The 16,803-nt window shown below is 41.1% G+C and overlaps 1 protein-coding gene across 1 annotated transcript in view; it reads left to right on the top strand.

Moving 5' to 3' along the window:
* The window catches only part of STK4 (serine/threonine kinase 4), a 77,678-nt gene that overhangs the window by 20,090 nt on the left and 40,785 nt on the right, over window positions 1-16,803 (top strand). Inside the window, exon 10 of the mRNA XM_035122210.2 lies at window positions 13,785-13,936. Coding sequence (XP_034978101.1) covers window positions 13,785-13,936 — 152 coding nt within the window. The remainder of the gene's footprint in view (window positions 1-13,784; window positions 13,937-16,803) is intronic.

Raw genomic sequence — 16,803 nt, 5'->3', positions numbered from 1 at the left:
CCTGGATTTGCTGTGGATTAGCGCTAAGAAATTCAACAGGCAGGTAATTCACCAGGCAGGTAAATGTTCACCATACAGTCACTGTACATGGGTTCACTTGGCTAGCCTATATGAAATGATGTCGTTGCTTGATATTTTGTAGTCTGCCTCTTGTCGTTTTAAAACAACACCAAGTGGAGATATTACAAGTCATTGCCCAGCTTTACCAAACATGCAGGAAGGAATGGAACCTGCAGAGACGAAAACGTTGCCATGCAGGTAGATCTTGTTCAGGCTTCTGACCAGTGCGCCCGAGGTGCTATTCTTCCAGGATAGGTAATCTGCCCTTGAATCAGGCAGTCTTCCATGCCTCTTTAGGGTTTCTTTAAGTTTTCTTGTATAGGCAACCTCTGTTTTAGGCACGACGGATATGTGCACAATCGCTCGCACGCGCACAGTGCTGAACCCAGAAGTGATGTCAGCTCTGTTTTTTTCAGGAGTCATGCAAGGTCCATCAAAGCCAATCAGAAGTGGTAAGGACCTGTGTCACTCTAAATTACACCACTCCCCTTCTTCCTGGATTCAGAGGTGCAGGGTGGAGCTGGCTCCATTTACACAGGCTGCGTATGCATACAATGCATGCCCATGCACACCTGAATCTTCCTCAGTATGTGAAATGCTGGGAAAATAAAAGCCTTGTGAGCTGCTACTACCCCAGCAAGGAGGAGTACCGGTAGTAAGAATGGGAGACAAAGAGCCCACTCATCAACCCACACAGAGTGCAGAGGGACCTATAGGCTAGGGAAATATGGAACTGAGGGAGTAACAGTTGGGAGCTGTAGGGGCACCTGTGATGATGTGAGAGAAGCAGAGATGTTACTGCTCTGGTGTGCAAAGAGAATCGTTCAACAAAGTGAGTTAAATAGGGCACCGTGAGAGGGTGGTCAGTCAAATACCCATTCCCACCACCCCTCCCCACCCTCTCACTATATATAAGGGTCTGGAGACTTCTGTTTCAGTGTATCTGAAGAAGTGTGCATGCACACGAAAGCTCATAATGACAAACTTAGGTGGTCTCTAAGGTGCTACCGGAAGGATTTTTTTAAAATTTTGTATAGACTACACCAGACCATTGCTGTGAATTCTTCAAGCTGGAAATGCTGTGGGTGGAAACCTGAACCTCTTTTATGTAAAGTGTGCTTTGCCACTGAGTTGGTTGTAGCCCTTTCCATCACAACTGTTCCAACAAAATAGTCTCGTGAAAGTTCCTTATTAAATTGCTTTAAAACAGTTTTGTGCTCGTACTGAAGCCTCGCACAGCTTGTTACCTTTGCCGTATTAATTTTTCTTGCTATAATTGTTTCTTGGCAAGGTGACCTGTGCCATATTCAGTCTGCGGAGTCTGTATATGCTATGCCCCACTAAATTGCTTCAAGTGCTCTGTTTTTCACCTTATCACTCCTACAGTAATGTTCCTTTCACATTCAGTTAAATGGATTTAGCTGTAAAAATTCATCAGCCTTGTGTAACAGTCTTTTGGGGAAATAGTTTTTAATAATCAGTATAACTAAATGGTATTTTAAATGCAATGGAATTGAGGTCATTAATATCATCAAAGTGGTTCATATTTCATGACTGGCTTTAACAACTGGTAGGAAGGAATTAGCTGGATCTTAACAATTCTTTTTTATTATTATTTCAAGTACCATAGAGCAGAATTTTCTGCAACTTTTTTTTCTTGGAATGCTGTGTGAAACATTGAAGTGTAAGTTTTTACATTCTGCATTCAAAAATGATTCCCCTGTGTCCTATTGCTCCAGTTCATACTTCAGTGTACTGTGGCAAGGATTTTCCTGCAGCAACATTACATCATTTGTTGGCATACTGTGGCATCTGCTCACAGTAGGGGATTCGCCATGTCTGATCTGTTGGGTAGTCAAGAGATTGGATTGGCCTTTAATGTTCTGATAAAATGATGCAGTAAGCGCTCTTGGAAACCTTTTTATTTCTGCCTGCATGAATAGGAGTATCCTTGAGCTACAATTCAGAAAGCAGATAGCATCCCATACCTGAAGGAGTGCCTCCTCCCAAATCAGCCTGCCAGTTTTGTAAAATCATCTGCTGAGGCTTTTCTCTATGTACTTTTTCCATCAAAGTACAAACAGCCTTTATAAGGGAGAGGTAATTCTAGGCAATTGCATCTGGTTATGAAATGCCCTCTGCAGAAGCACCAACATTGCAGTCTGTTGGGTACCAAGCAAAAACATATTTTTTATCAATCAATGGATTTTAGTGTGCAGGAGGGGGCAGAGTTAAGATCTGGGTTATATTGGATTTTTGGGCCTTTATGAGTAAGTCTTCTAGATTACACCAAATGTCTACTTTATCTAGTTCAGCATCCTGTTCCCTACAGTGGCCTGCTGGATCCAATTGGGGCATGAAGCCAGAGACCCCTGCCCCCCCCCCAATCATTATTCCTCAGCATCTGATATCCATTAGCACATTACCTCTGAACATGGAGGATCTCTGTAGCCATTATGTTTATTGCTCATAGATAGACCCCCTTTTTTGTAATTGTGTTTAATCCCTTTCTAATCTGACAGCCATCACCGAGACTTGGGCACCTAATGATCTGCAGGGAAGTAGTTCTGTCTGTCCTGAATCTGCTGCTAACCAATTTCATTGGGATAACCCTAGGCTATTGTATTTGGGAGGGAGGGAGGGAGGGAGGGAGAGAGAGAGAGAGAGAGAGACTGCTGCCAGTCAGTGCAGACAGTGTTGACCTAGAATGGACCAGTGATCTGGCTTCGTGTAAAGCAGCTTCCTATGCTATATTTAGAAAATATTTTGGCATATTTTAGATATATATCTTTGTCATCTCCCCTGAGCCTGCAAAAGAATCTTGGATATAAATCTAGCTGTCTAAATATAATACATGTGCCATGTTCACCCACTTTTTTTTTGAAAGTCTGTCTTCAGAAGAGTAGAATGTAATTCAGAACAAATCTGTGTTAATGTTTCTGTTTCATTGTGAGGGTGTAAAATATGCTACAGATTAATTGTGCCTCATTTTTAAAAGATGAGAGCTGGCAATCCAGTCTGGTTGCATATCATATTATTATTATTATTAAGAATAAACCAAAGAGAGCAAAAAGAACTACTGTTACAGCATGTTGAAAGCAGCATAGGGGTAGACATTATCATTGAACTTGTTCCGAAACATTACCCAAAATACAATTTTTTCCATAGACCAGCTAGGCTGGTTTGTGTTTGTAAGACGTTAGCTTAATCATAATTACTATGGAACAAATTTTCTCAATCCATTCAGATATAGTAGGAGATATGCTCCACCACCCCTCCCAGCCCTTGTTATGTGAATATACTGATACTGGGTTCTTCATCTTGTCCTCTGAACCTTGAAGAAACACTTCTGCCATCCAGCATCAAGAATGTGTGTGATTGTAGATCATACCCTTTCGCCTAGAAACCATTCACTTAATTATATTTAAGCAGGGGCTGGTTTTGTTTACTCAGTGTTGAAAGAAAGACACATCCTAAGACAAGTGAGAAACCTGTGAAGTGGCAGATTTTGTTGGACCTCAGCTCCAGCATACATGACCAATAACCATGGATGACTGGAGTTGTAGTCCAGCAACATTTGAAAGGTCATAGGTTCCCCACACCTGCCTGTCATTAACCTAAGAGGAACTCCCCCCCCCCAGTTGGTCCAGGGGCTAAAAATAATTTCCATGCTAAATTCTGGACCCGAGGCTCTTTGCAGCATTTCCTCTTGAACTATTGACATAGGAATAAATACTTCTGCATCAGCAGTAGCCTTGAGCACCATGAACTTTGATTTCCAGATGAGATGGGTTTTGTTTGACAGACCAGTGGATCTTTCACTTCCAATTTCATAATTTCAGCTGTAACTAAATTTACTATATCTTTGTAATGTGTCCTATATTCTCTCTGAAGATAAATCTAGGTGGGTGTGTTTTTAATCTATTGCTCCTGTAATTTCTTTTTTTTAAAGACAATTTTTATTAAATTTTCCAATTACAAACCAATTATATCACATCAATTATTTAAAATTATACAAATACAATAAATTTAACCAAATATGCCAAATCATACAATTTTTTGACTTCCCATGCTTCAGAATCTGGGGATTCTAAATAACATTTCACCCTGCCATCCTAGTTCTAATGTCCAAATCTTCCTCATAGTTCATTCTACTCCCGATCTTTTCCCATCAAATCCTCTAGATGTTATCTCCTCTCTTATCACAGCTTTTGAGATGAGCAGCAAACGAGATTTGAGACAAAGTCGTTCTTCTGTGTGGGTTTTTTATCCAGTCCAACCTCCCCGTAGATCCCCTCTTAGACTGGAGTGCCTCTCCGGCCGCGTCGACAATCAAGTACAAGCAATCGCCATCTTGAAAGACTCAGATCGTATTCCATCTTCTCCTCAAAAAGTCTGTCAAGCGCAGAAATACAGCTTTCCAGGCAGAACACAGCCAGTTAACAATATACACAGTCTCTTATAACAAATTTATGGCTTTCCCGCCCTGTAGCTGCCCTCTGCCGCCTGAATCCTCCATAAGACAGCCTCTTATCTCTCAAATTCAAAGTGCGACACAGCCCATAAATCCACTCCATAAATGTCCAGATGATATCCAGGCAAACTCCAGACCACACAGCCGACTGGGGAGGTTTTCCTCCTACAGCTAGGCAAAACAACTTCCAAAAACATACAGAATATCAATCCTCTATTATATAAATTCCAAACCACACAGTTCGTTTAATAGTTTCTCATTTGTTCCAAACAACAAGACCGTCCGTCAGAGAAGGTGGTAAGTGCATCTTGAAGAATAAAAATAAAGAGTTCACTTCCCTTTTCGTTCGTTCCCAATCATTCTTCTTTCTCGATGTAGTATTTCCTCGAATCTCTTATCACTCAGCAGCTGAAAATTCCTGGCAGTATCTTCTCCCCCTTCTTCTGAAGCATGTCCATAAATTTAAATCCAATTATTTCTCTTAAATAATGGAACTCGCGCTCGAATAGGGTGGCCTCCAGGAGTTCCGGCCCCCCTGGGTGCTCTCGGCCCAGGTCCCCCCACCCCCTCAAAAGGTCGGGGTGGGTTAAGGGACATCTGTGGGCCAGTGGCCCCTCCCGTCAACCTGGGAGGGTGGGGAGACTGCTTTACTCCCCTAGCAGCCGCCGAATTCCCCATGGGGTTTGGGGATGATGGTACGTGTCAGTCATAACTCCCGAGGAGCACGAGCGGAAGTCTGCTCCTGTAATTTCTGAAACAACTTCGTCTGGATTCAGCAGAACCTGTACACCCAATGACTCACAGATATATTTTGAAGTCTCTCTGTGGGACCCAACTTTCCACCCTTTCCCCTATCTGTACTTTCGCTCCACATTTCATTAGAGAAGCTACTGATGGGAGCCTGACTTATTGCATGACCACAAATTTTATTTGGAAACAGATTGCTTTAACTATCACTGGACTGCATCTTTGGTAGTGGTAACAGATTGCTAGTGAATGTAAAACTATGTATGTGTTGTGAACTTGTTATGATCTTGGAAGCCTTATGTTGGGTGCTTTGCTGCTATTTTACCTAAAGTTTCAGTAGAAAACTTAAGCTAAAATGCTTCAGTTCAGTAAACCTTTCACTGGTCATTTTTCATTTAGAGCAATGGCTCTATTTCCCCTGTAAAATCAGAGATCTGAAACGGAGCGTAATTAAATATAGGAGCCTCGGAAGACATCCGTTAAATGTGTAGTTGGGTTACAGTCACAGACAAAGTATTATCGACCTGGTATTTTATATAAGGGAGAGCTGAAAGTTGTTTGGTAACAGAAATCTTTGTTTGTCATTGCATTGGCCCTTAGTACTGTACATCATTATAGGGACCCAGGTGGCGCTGTGGGCTAAACCACTGAGCCTAGGGCTTGCTGATCAGAAGGTCGGCGGTTCAAATCCCTGTGACGGGGCGAGCTCCCGTTGCTTGGTCCCAGCTCCTTTACCTTTACTGTACATCATTAAAACAAGGTACGCCATTTTAGAAAATAGCTTTATTCGATGTTGGAGCTAAGACGATTCACTTGGAAGAAGATTCTTACCTAGAAAAAAGTTGCACCATTTGAGAATAATTAGAGTATAAAGCACTATTGATGTTAGGCATTTGACTCAAGAAGATGAGCATTAATCTGTCCAACCATTCAGCACTTCATTGCTGCTTCACTTCCATTGATGGGGAACATAAATAATTGGGTATAAATGAGACTTTGCTGCCTTGTAGGGGCATGCCTCCTTATACTGATTATGTAATGATTTTGCTCTGTGCAAGGGATAGCTTATCTATCATCTTCTGTAAGCATTGTACTGCAAGCATCCTCCTTTATCTAAGCAGAGCCACATCTACCAGCCAGGAGCATAGGAATCTTCCTCATACGAAACAGACTATTGGTTCACCTAGTTCAATAGTGTCTTCACTTGACTATTCAGTTTACGAACATTCCCAGCCCTATCTGGAGGTACTGAGGATTGAACCTGGGACATTCTGCTTGCAGAGCAGGTGCTGTACCTCTGAATTATGGCCCTTGGGAACTAGTTGTTAACTGCTTTTCATGCTATTCTAGTAAAGCATCCCTTTAAAGCTTTTAGTTTGTCATATGCTTACAGTCTGGCTTAATGATAAGGTAAAGGGACCCCTGCCCATTAGGTCCAGTCGTGACCGACTCTGGGGTTGCGTGCTCATCTCGCATTATTGGCCGAGGGAGCCAGCGTATAGCTTCCAGGTCATGTGGCCAGCATGACAAAGCCGCTTCTGGCAAACCAGAGCAGCACATGGAAACGCCGTTTACCTTCCCGCTGTAGCGGTTCCTATTTATCTACTTGCATTTTGATGTGCTTTCGAACTGCTAGGTTGGCAGGAGCTGGGACCAAGCAACAGGAGCTCACCCTGTCACAGGGATTCGAACCGCCGACCTTCTGATCAGCAAGCCCTAGGCTCAGTGGTTTAACCACAGCACCACCTGGGTCCCTAATGATAACCTTAATGATAACCAACCCATTATGTTTCCAAAGGGTTTCTCCTCTCCCACCTACTCCCCCAGAACAGGAGACAAATGTGCCAATTTCGCCCATTAATCTATATATGTAATTGGTGGCTGCCAGTCATTTGAATATTTTATAAAGGGGTGCCATATTTCAACAAAAACATATTTCAACAAAAACATCCATATTGGATACATCGCTTAGTTTCTCAAACAAAGCAATTGTCCATACATTCTGTTTCCATTGTATGATGTTGTTTTTAGGAAGGTTTTTTTGTCTATAGCTTGTTCAAAACTGATTCTTCAATTTCCGTACTTAGCTCCTTTTCCCAATTTTGTTTAATAATCAAGCATTGTCTTTCAGCTGGTTTGCATGTAAGCTGTGTACTGCTTTATAGGCCATAACCAGCACTTTAAATTGTGCCCAGAAGCAAACTGGCACAGTGGTAGCTCAGTTTACGAACTTAATCCGCTCCGGAAATTTGTTCTTAAACCAAAACCGTTCTTAAACCGAGGTGCGTTTTCCCTAATGAGGCCTCCTGCCGCCAGTGCCCTTCCACCATTTGGATCCCATTCTTAGACCGAGGTAAAGTTCTCAAACCAAGACACTATTTCTGGTTTTTCGGAGTTTGTAAACCAAATCATTCTTAAACCGGACTGTTCTTAAACTGAGGTACCACTGAATTTGACTTTGCATCATTGCTCTATTTATTGGAGCTTCAATGGTTGGCTGAATTTATTTTTTTGGGTTGAATTTATTTGTAGCTGAATTTATTTCTGGGCCACCACCACAAACCTTTTTGGTAGGATAGAAATACAGTAAATGAACAGATGAAAATGGTTGTCATTCTAACTCATTGAATATGGAATGTATAACCTTTTAAAATGGGTTTTGCAGTCTTGAGATAATTTGAAAACTTTTAAAACTTAATTGGTTACCAGCAATAAAATAAAAAGTTTTCCAAATTTTATTATTCATTATCACTGTGGATTAAACCACAGAGCCTAGGGCTTGCCGATCAGAAGGTTGGCGGTTCAAATCCCGTGACGACGGGGTGAGCTCCCATTCTTCAGTCCCTGCTCCTGCCAACCTAGCAGTTTGAAAGCACACAGTGCAAGTAGATAAATAGGTACCGCTCTGGCGGGAAGGTAAATGGTGTTTCCATGCTCTGCTCTGGTTAGCCAGAAACAGCTTAGTCATGCTGGCCACATGACCCAGAAGCTGTATGCCGGCTCCCTCGGCCAGTAAAGCAAGATGAGTGCCACAACCCCAGAGTCGTCCGCAACTGGACCTAACGGTCAGGTGTCCCTTTACCTTTTAGCTACAGAATATTAGATTATTAGCAGCTTCAGCAAACAAGAGGAAGAAAAGCTGGATTATTTGATATTAATAATTCACACTTGGCACATTTGTTCCAAAATATTGAATGTAAGGGAAACCATGTAATCAACAGCTCTTAACAGCAGTCACACATTAGTAATCTGGTGTAGGTGGCAGTTTCTAGAACCAAGGCAGAATTTTGTTGGAGCTACATATGTTAAGATAAGTGTAGTCAGGCATTGGAATTATGCATAATTCTCAATTAGGTAGAGTATGTGGGTGTCTAGTGTTTTGATAGCTTAATAACTCTCAAGTTCCAATTTGGGTTGCCTTGAATAAGTGACTTCTTGTTTTGGCCATTTAAATTAACTTCTATTAAGTGTATTAAAACTGAAAGCACAGTTCAGATGTGAAGCTTATAGAAGCAAGAATGGCTTGCACTTCTGAGTTGAGCATCAAGGGTCTTGCATGTAGCAAAATAAGATTAGCCGAGACACTGTGATGCTTCATCAGACTAGCAGTTTGAAGTGCACGATACTCATGCCATGTTACAATCTTCCTCTCCCAGTTTGCTCCCGCAATGCAACTTGGAAGAGCTGGGTCTAAGGGAAAGTGGCTTTCTTGAAATACAGAAAAACAGAAAGATTGAAGAACTCACTGTCATGAAGAATATAAGATGCACCTTAAATCTTGTGCAATGTATAATCAGTATTCTGTCTTCCCTTGGATTAATTTCCTCTCTCCACCTTCCCACCCTGCAATCCAAGAGACAGTTATTAACATTAAGCTTTTTAAAAATATTGGCCCCTATAATATCAAATACATCTGCAGTGTTTAGTCTTTTATTTCTGGAGTAAATTCCTGCACCACATCTGGATTTTGTTTGTTCACTTCCATATCATTGCAGCTAATACATGGAATTGTTTCTGGGCGTTACTTACTGTAAACTGTAGACTTATAATCAGCCAGTGGCGGTATTGTGTTTGGACAACAAGGTAGTCTGAAAAAAGGTCAAATTGGTATAGATTGGGACAATTGCTAATGGACTTCTTCTGCCATCAATCAACTCTTTGGCACATGTGAACAACCATTACTAGCTAAGATGTAACCATTACATTACTAAGGTGCTGCTTATGAACAGTAGGACAGCTAACCAAAGTTTCTAGCCTAACTACCTCATAAGCACCTGGCCCATTGGGTCAAACGATTTCTCCACCCTTTTTTTATGAGAAGATCTCCAAGGGGTATAGTGTATAACACATGTATTTCCATTTGCTAAACCCATACCCACCCACCCACACCCCTGTGGTTAAAGCTCTGGTGTACCAAATAATCATCCAGTGGTATGTTAGCATTTTTGCACTCTTCTGTGTTCTGACTTCCTGCATAGCTTTTCTTGATCTGATTGTGTACAATAAGGTCTGTTGAAGGGGAAAACTACAGCTGGCAGTACAATTGCTTATCTTCAATAGCTCAGAAATTTCCACATTTATTTTTATACTTGAACTGTCTTTTAACCCAGAATGACCATTGGTTTTCTATTATTATATTTAAAGCTTTCTCTTGATGTCTTATACTGGAATGTTTTATGAAGTGATAATTTATTATTGTTAAGGGGATTTGCTTTTATGTTTGCTTCTGTTATGCGCAGAATATCTTCCTTTTAAAGCCTAATGGATTTAAGATCAAACATACATATTATATGCATTCTCTATACTAGTAATAGATAGGATCAGAAGCAAACATGGCCGAAAGAATGAATGTGTATTTTAGTTTTGCACATTAGGCTACTTTCTACATCCATTCCACACTCCTTTCTGTCTTCCATCCAGAAAAAGCAATAGGCATTATTCAAGCAAAGGCCATTCAAGGACTGCAAGCAAAGAGGCATTATCAGAGTTCAGGACTGGAGTGGGGCAGCATGGGGCCAGGCTTGTAGATTGTAGAACCATATTTGGTCCATGGCCCAATGCATCCTTGCATGGTTGTTATGCTAAAATGAAGTGAGGATATATTGCATCCTGCCATAAGGCATCAAAGTAGGGGCAGGAACGATTTTTTTTTAAAAAAAGCTCTCGCTTGAGTTTTGTCTTAACCTTTTTGCTTGAAGACAAACATGCAGTTGCCTTACGTAAGGGTCATAGAATCATAGAGTTGGAAGGAACCCTGAGGATCATCTAGTCCAACCTCTTGCAATGCAGGAATATGCAGTTGTCCCCTAGGGGGATTGAACATGCACCATGTTCTACCAACTGAGCTAACCACCACTCATCCATCTAACCAAGTACCATATCAACTGGCAGTATCTCTCTTGGGTAAATGTATTTCCCATTCCAGCCACCTAAGATCCCAGAAGTTAAGTCTGCTTAATGTACAGAATAGATGTCAGGATTTGAGCTCTTGCCACCTGCATAGAAAACTAGTATTCAGCCATTGAATTTTGGCTCTTCTCCATGCAGTGGCTAGTACTGGTGGCTGTCAGTCGGTCAGGAATCCTTGCCGTAATATAATTGCAGCATCTGTTTCTTCATTTATAATGAAGATGCTTGGAACAAGTTAACTCTCCATAAGTCTTGACAGATAATTGTTTTTGCCTTTTTAGGCATTTTAATATGTTCAAAGATTTACTGCAGTATGTAAAGAGCTATAACTTCAAAAGGAAGTTGGTCTCTCTCTTTTTGTCTTAACAATTTTGAGTACATTGTTTGATCTTGCAGAGTGAACTCATAATGTATGTGTAGGGGGATAATGCAGATAGCAATTCATCATATTGGGGGGGGGATGTCTCATGAGGAAAATGAGTGTATTGATTTGCTTCTGCACAGAACTGAGAACTTGCCAGCATGCTTCTAGAATTCCAAGGTTCAGTCCAGTGTTTCCCAAACTTGGGTCTCCAGCTGTTTTTGGACTACAGTTCCCATCCCCTCTGACCACTGGTCCTGCTAGTTTGGGATGATGGGAGTTGAAGCCCCACAGCACCACAGCTGGAGACCCAAGTTTGGGAAATCCTGTTCCAGTCTATTATTTGGAGACTTGGGCAGATAAGGGTACAACAGAAAAATACAACCTCAGGTTACAGATGCTTCAGGTTACAGACTCCACTAAGCCAGAAATAGTACCTCGGGTTAAGAACTTTGCTTCAGGATGAGAACAGAAATTGTGCGGTGGCGGCAGCGGGAGGCCCTATTAGCTAAAGTGGTACCTCAGGTTAAGAACAGTTTCAGGTTAAGAACGGACCTCCAGAACGAGTGAAGTTCTTAACCTGAGGTACCACTGTATTGAGGAGGTGCATTTTCTGAGAATATAAAACTTTGGCACTTTCAAACTACGTTTGTCATTCTATGTACTTGTTCATTAACACATTTGTATTTGTGATACAAATGTGCTCTGGTCCATGGGGTCACGAAGAGTCGGACACGACTAAACGACTTTGTTGTTGTTGTTGTTTAGTCGTTTAGTCGTGTCCGACTCTTCGTGACCCCATGGACCAGAGCACGCCAGGCACTCCTGTCTTGCACTGCCTCCCGCAGTTTGGTCAAACTCATGTTCGTAGCTTCGAGAACACTGTCCAACCATCTTGTCCTCTGTCGTCCCCTTCTCCTAGTGCCCTCCATCTTTCCCAACATCAGGGTCTTTTCCAAGGATTCTTCTCTTCTCATGAGGTGGCCAAAGTATTGGAGCCTCAGCTTCAGGATCTGTCCTTCCAGGGAGCACTCAGGGCTGATTTCCTTAAGAATGGATAGGTTTGATCTTCTAGCAGTCCATGGGACTCTCAAGAGTCTCCTCCAGCACCATAATTCAAAAGCATCAATTCTTCGGCGATCAGCCTTCTTTATGGTCCAGCTCTCACTTCCATACATCACTACTGGGAAAACCATAGCTTTAACTATACGGACTAAACGACCTGCAGTATTCCTAATTTCAGTGCTGCAGACGGTTTGGTTATTTTCTTATAGATGAGTTAAGTGATGGCCCAGGTAGAGAGTTTCTCAGTGGTTGTGCTAAATTCCCACCTAGGGAGGGCCACTTGGCCATCACTGTTACCTTTTGACAGACAGTAAAAATATGGCTGTTTTTTCACCAGACGTTTGTATCGGTCCTGGTCTGAGATGGAAGTTTCATGTAAGCTGTCATTCCTGTGTGTGTTTACAACTCAGTTGTTGTTTTTTTACTACTACTTTTGAGAGCCATGCTGTAGGAAAGCATTTTACACATTTTTAATATACCCCAAACCTAAAATATATTGGGTGGATGGCAGCTCTCCCTTGCCTTTCCCACCTCCCATTCCACTGCCAGATTGCAAATAGTTTGGCATTACATACACAATCAGTGTTGCAGAAATTTTATTTCTAGCCTACCACTTATGAACGATGTCAGTAAAATATTGAAACATAGTAAACCAGTGTGAGAGAATAGTCACTTAGATATAAAATACTGTGCTCTGCAGTTCCTCGTACCTGCTTAGCAGAAGGGCTGTTTCCTAAAGTAAGTATGCATAGGATTGCAGCTATGCTTTTTAATGGCTGAAGTTGTATGTTTGCAGAAAATCCTCAGGTTTAGACTTTTCCAGGGGTGGGAGTTCAGGACAGTTACGAGTGCTTCTGAATGTGACTTGCACTACTCAGTACATGGACAGTATCATTAACATAATTAAGTTATTGTTATAAGTTACATGTTTATATGCAACCAAATTGATAAGCCTGTGTGTGTGTGTGTGTGTGTGCGCGCGCGCGCGCGTGTGTGTGTGTGTGTGTGTGTGTGTGTGTGTGTATTCTTGATGTCTTGTATTTCTGTACCACTTTAGAGTCAATTCTGTGCTTGTATTTCAATTCTGTGCTTGCCCATTCCTATCAGGAAGAAAGATGAACCATGTTGCATGATTGTAGTCTAGTCTCAAGAGGTACAAAGGCATGAATGACTGCCCTGCTGCCATGTGAAATAAATGCCCAGTCTTCTCCTCAAGTGGAATTGGGGTGGAGGGCGGAAAAAGTTGAATGCTATTACCTGGGTTTTGAGGTACAGACATTTATGTAAGAACACTCTAAGTCAGCCTTTCACAACTAGGCATCTTCCATATGTTTTTGACTACATTTCCCATCAGCCCCAGCCATCACAGCCACAAGTTGGGGAAGACTAAGCCTCAGTTTTGGACCTCTGTGGCTAAAGGAGATGTAACATTCCCTATAATCTACCTGATCTTCCTGTTTCTAGATTTCAAGAGATGTGCTGATAATTTATCTATTACTTGCTCTACTGAGAAGCTCTGAACATTTTCTTCTCTTCTGAAGCTTTTTAAAACTAGCAACTCTATCATGTGTAGGTATTGTTGTAAGCAATGTGCTAAATAGTTATTTTAGTGGAATACTAAACATTTTCCTTTTGAGTTAATATTTTGTATATTAAATATATTTGTAGGAAGGGATGAAACAATGGAGTCTGTCAGACCATCTTTCCTTGATTATTTTGAGCAAAAAGAAAAAGAGAATCGGAGAAACAACTATGGAAGGAATGTACCAGAAAGATATTCCTCCGATTGGAGAGTTCCTCAGGATGGTGATTATGAATTCGTAAGTAAAATACTTTTGGCAAGTTCTAGAATCATAGTTTGCTTTTCTATTTTTTATTGTAGAAAAGGAGAAATAATCCTTAATCCTAGTAAATATTTGAAACAATATAAAGGTGAAAGAAAGAAAATGCATAATACTTTATTATTACAAAGAAATGCTTACTTAAAACAGACAGTACTGAATTGCTTAAGATGTAGACAAGTAAGAACAACAAATGATTTAATTTGGTATCCTGAATGTATTGCTAGCAAAGAAGTATTGCGTATGATAATAATAATAATAATAATAATAATAATAATAATAATAATAATAATAATTTATTTATACCACACCCATCTCGCTGTGTTTCCCCAGCTACTCTGGGTGGCTTCCAACAAAATATTAAAATACAATGGTCTGTTAAACATTAAAAGCTTCCCTAAACAGGGCTGCCTTCAGATGTCTTCTAAACATCTGGTAGATATAGATAGCTAATAATAGTTCAAATTGCCTGTGAAATGAAAATGGTGTTCTGATTGCTAATCATATTTCAATCACATGGTTTTGTTCAGAGGCGTGGGTTTAAAGCTGCACCACAGTTTAGTTGAATTCTTTTTTTATTGTACATTTCATCTTGGTAAGTACTGTATATGAGAACCCTAATGCTAGTTGATTTGGGCTGTTGAGAAGTGTAATTTATCTCCTTTGTGACAATTACCCATAACTTTTTCACACCCCGCCAATCTCAAATAGCATAATGGGAACTCTTTTCCTTTTTCCTTATGCCATGCTTCTGCCTAAGGAGCTTGAGAAGCTACAGTAATTTTCCTGTTACTAACGGTTGTCAGCTAGGAAATGTGTTCATGGTGATGGGGATTTCTAATGTAGAAGGCACTTGGCAAAAGAAAAACGCTGAAAAACTTTGTGTACATGGCCATCTCTTAGTTACTGCACAGTTCTGCTTGCTGATCACTACTGTTACCTAACCACTTTCAATATGAGAACCCCTCCTATACTCCTTGATTATGTGGTGGGAGAAAGCAGAGTTGGAAGATGGGAGATAATGCATGCCCAGGCTACTCATTCCTCCTAACAGCCTGGCACCCTGTGTACATGCTGGGAGCAGTTGGTGGAGTAGGCGGGAAAATGGCAGTATTGATTCTGTATGTCAGCCCTCCCCAACCTGGTGCCCCCCAGATGTTTCGGACTGGGAGACGCGTTATTCCTTATCTTGCTGGTTGGGGCTGATGAAAGCCACCTTAATAAGGATACCACCATACATGGGCAAGGATCGTGCCCTGTTGGTAACTAACCAGCGGTTACATACTTGAGATTTAGTACTGCCATTATAGGCTGTAATACTGCTGAAGGAACAATGTAATTCTCAGCCAAAGCACCTGTGCATGTGTAGTAAGTTCTCAATATATTTGAGGTGTGTGTTGTATTGGCAGAATGTTTCTTCCAATGTTAAGACACCATCTCCAACCCCTGTCACTGCTTATCACATTTCTCCTTACTTATTTTTTTAAGTCACCTTGTCTCCAAAAGCTATTTGTCACGTTGCAGAGGCATATAGGACGGTAGCTGTCCAGTCCATTGAGCTGAGAATTGCCTTCACTGACTGGGATCCCAGACCAAGATCTTCGCCATAACTTGGTGCCTGATCTCATTAACTGGAAATGCCAAGGATTGGTCCTCAGATACTCTCCATGTATTCTACCATCGAACTGTGGTTCCTTCTTATAGTTTTCACCTGGTGTCCCCCCCCAATCCTGCACCATACAGTGGAAATCTTTAAAGACAGATGTCAACTCAGCTTACTGTGAACAATTGTTGCAAGCACCACATTGCTTATTTAAGATGCAGCCTTGTCGTGCAGTATGTGGCATAGTATCTGAAAGGATAAAGCAAAATATTTGCATGAATCTCTGCAGGTGATGGCTGTTCCTGGGTGAGAGTTGTGCTTAGAATTTCCAATTACAGTAATCAAAAGCAGTTGCAGTAATTCAATAGCAGAGGCTTAAATACCATTGCACCAGTGCATGTAATTAGTCACGTACTGTTGCAGATTTAAATAAATTATGCTGCCCTTTTTATCCTGAAGGGTTTGCTCATTCGGTCTTCCCTCCCCATCTTCGAGCTTACATATACTATAGTTTAGATTTTATTACTTGAAGCATTGTTCCTTACATTTTTAATCTTCTTAAAACATCCTTAAGCTAATTGGGTCTCTTTTTTAAAGTTTGATTTATTTGTCAGTTGGGAGATGTCTGAAAAAACGCAGGAGGTTAAAATGTCACTCAGTGCATATTTACCCAAGATTGTCATGGAAATTGAGTGTTCACTGTGAATAGTTGTACTGTATTGCAGTTCTCAGAGAGCCTGCTTGTGTAGAGAGAAACATAAATGATGCCTCTTTATGTTTACCGAGTTTTGAGGCAGTTAGGCTTAATTGAATGGCTTTTTCAAAATGTAGCTAAATTTGCCCCTTTAACATCCCTTCAGCATGACAAACACTGTCTTGGCTGGGAGAAAGAAGGTAACAACAGCTGACTTCATTCCTAATTATTTGCAAACCTTAAATCATAATACAAGATGTGCTTGTTGTTCTTTTATTGCATCTTCATCTCCGTCGAAGCGGAGGCACCATTCCAGTGTTGCTGGTCTGGATATGGATCTAAGGCAGCTGTTTTCTCTGCCACAGATCGAGTGACCTTTCAGTATGTCATTCTGTAACTGAATTCCTTGTCTATATTGCTGAGGACAACTCTGTTCTAAAGTATAATATACTTGGGGGCTGAAGTGGGGAGCCCTTCCCATCACCACAGTTTCATTAATAATTTTGCATTATCAACCATGTTGGAAAGAGTCGAGAGAGTTGGCTAGGG

The sequence above is a fragment of the Zootoca vivipara genome, chromosome 7 (assembly GCF_963506605.1).
Source record: "Zootoca vivipara chromosome 7, rZooViv1.1, whole genome shotgun sequence".
Classification (NCBI taxonomy): Eukaryota; Metazoa; Chordata; class Lepidosauria; order Squamata; family Lacertidae; genus Zootoca; species Zootoca vivipara.
This window is presented reverse-complemented; position numbering and strand designations above follow the sequence as displayed.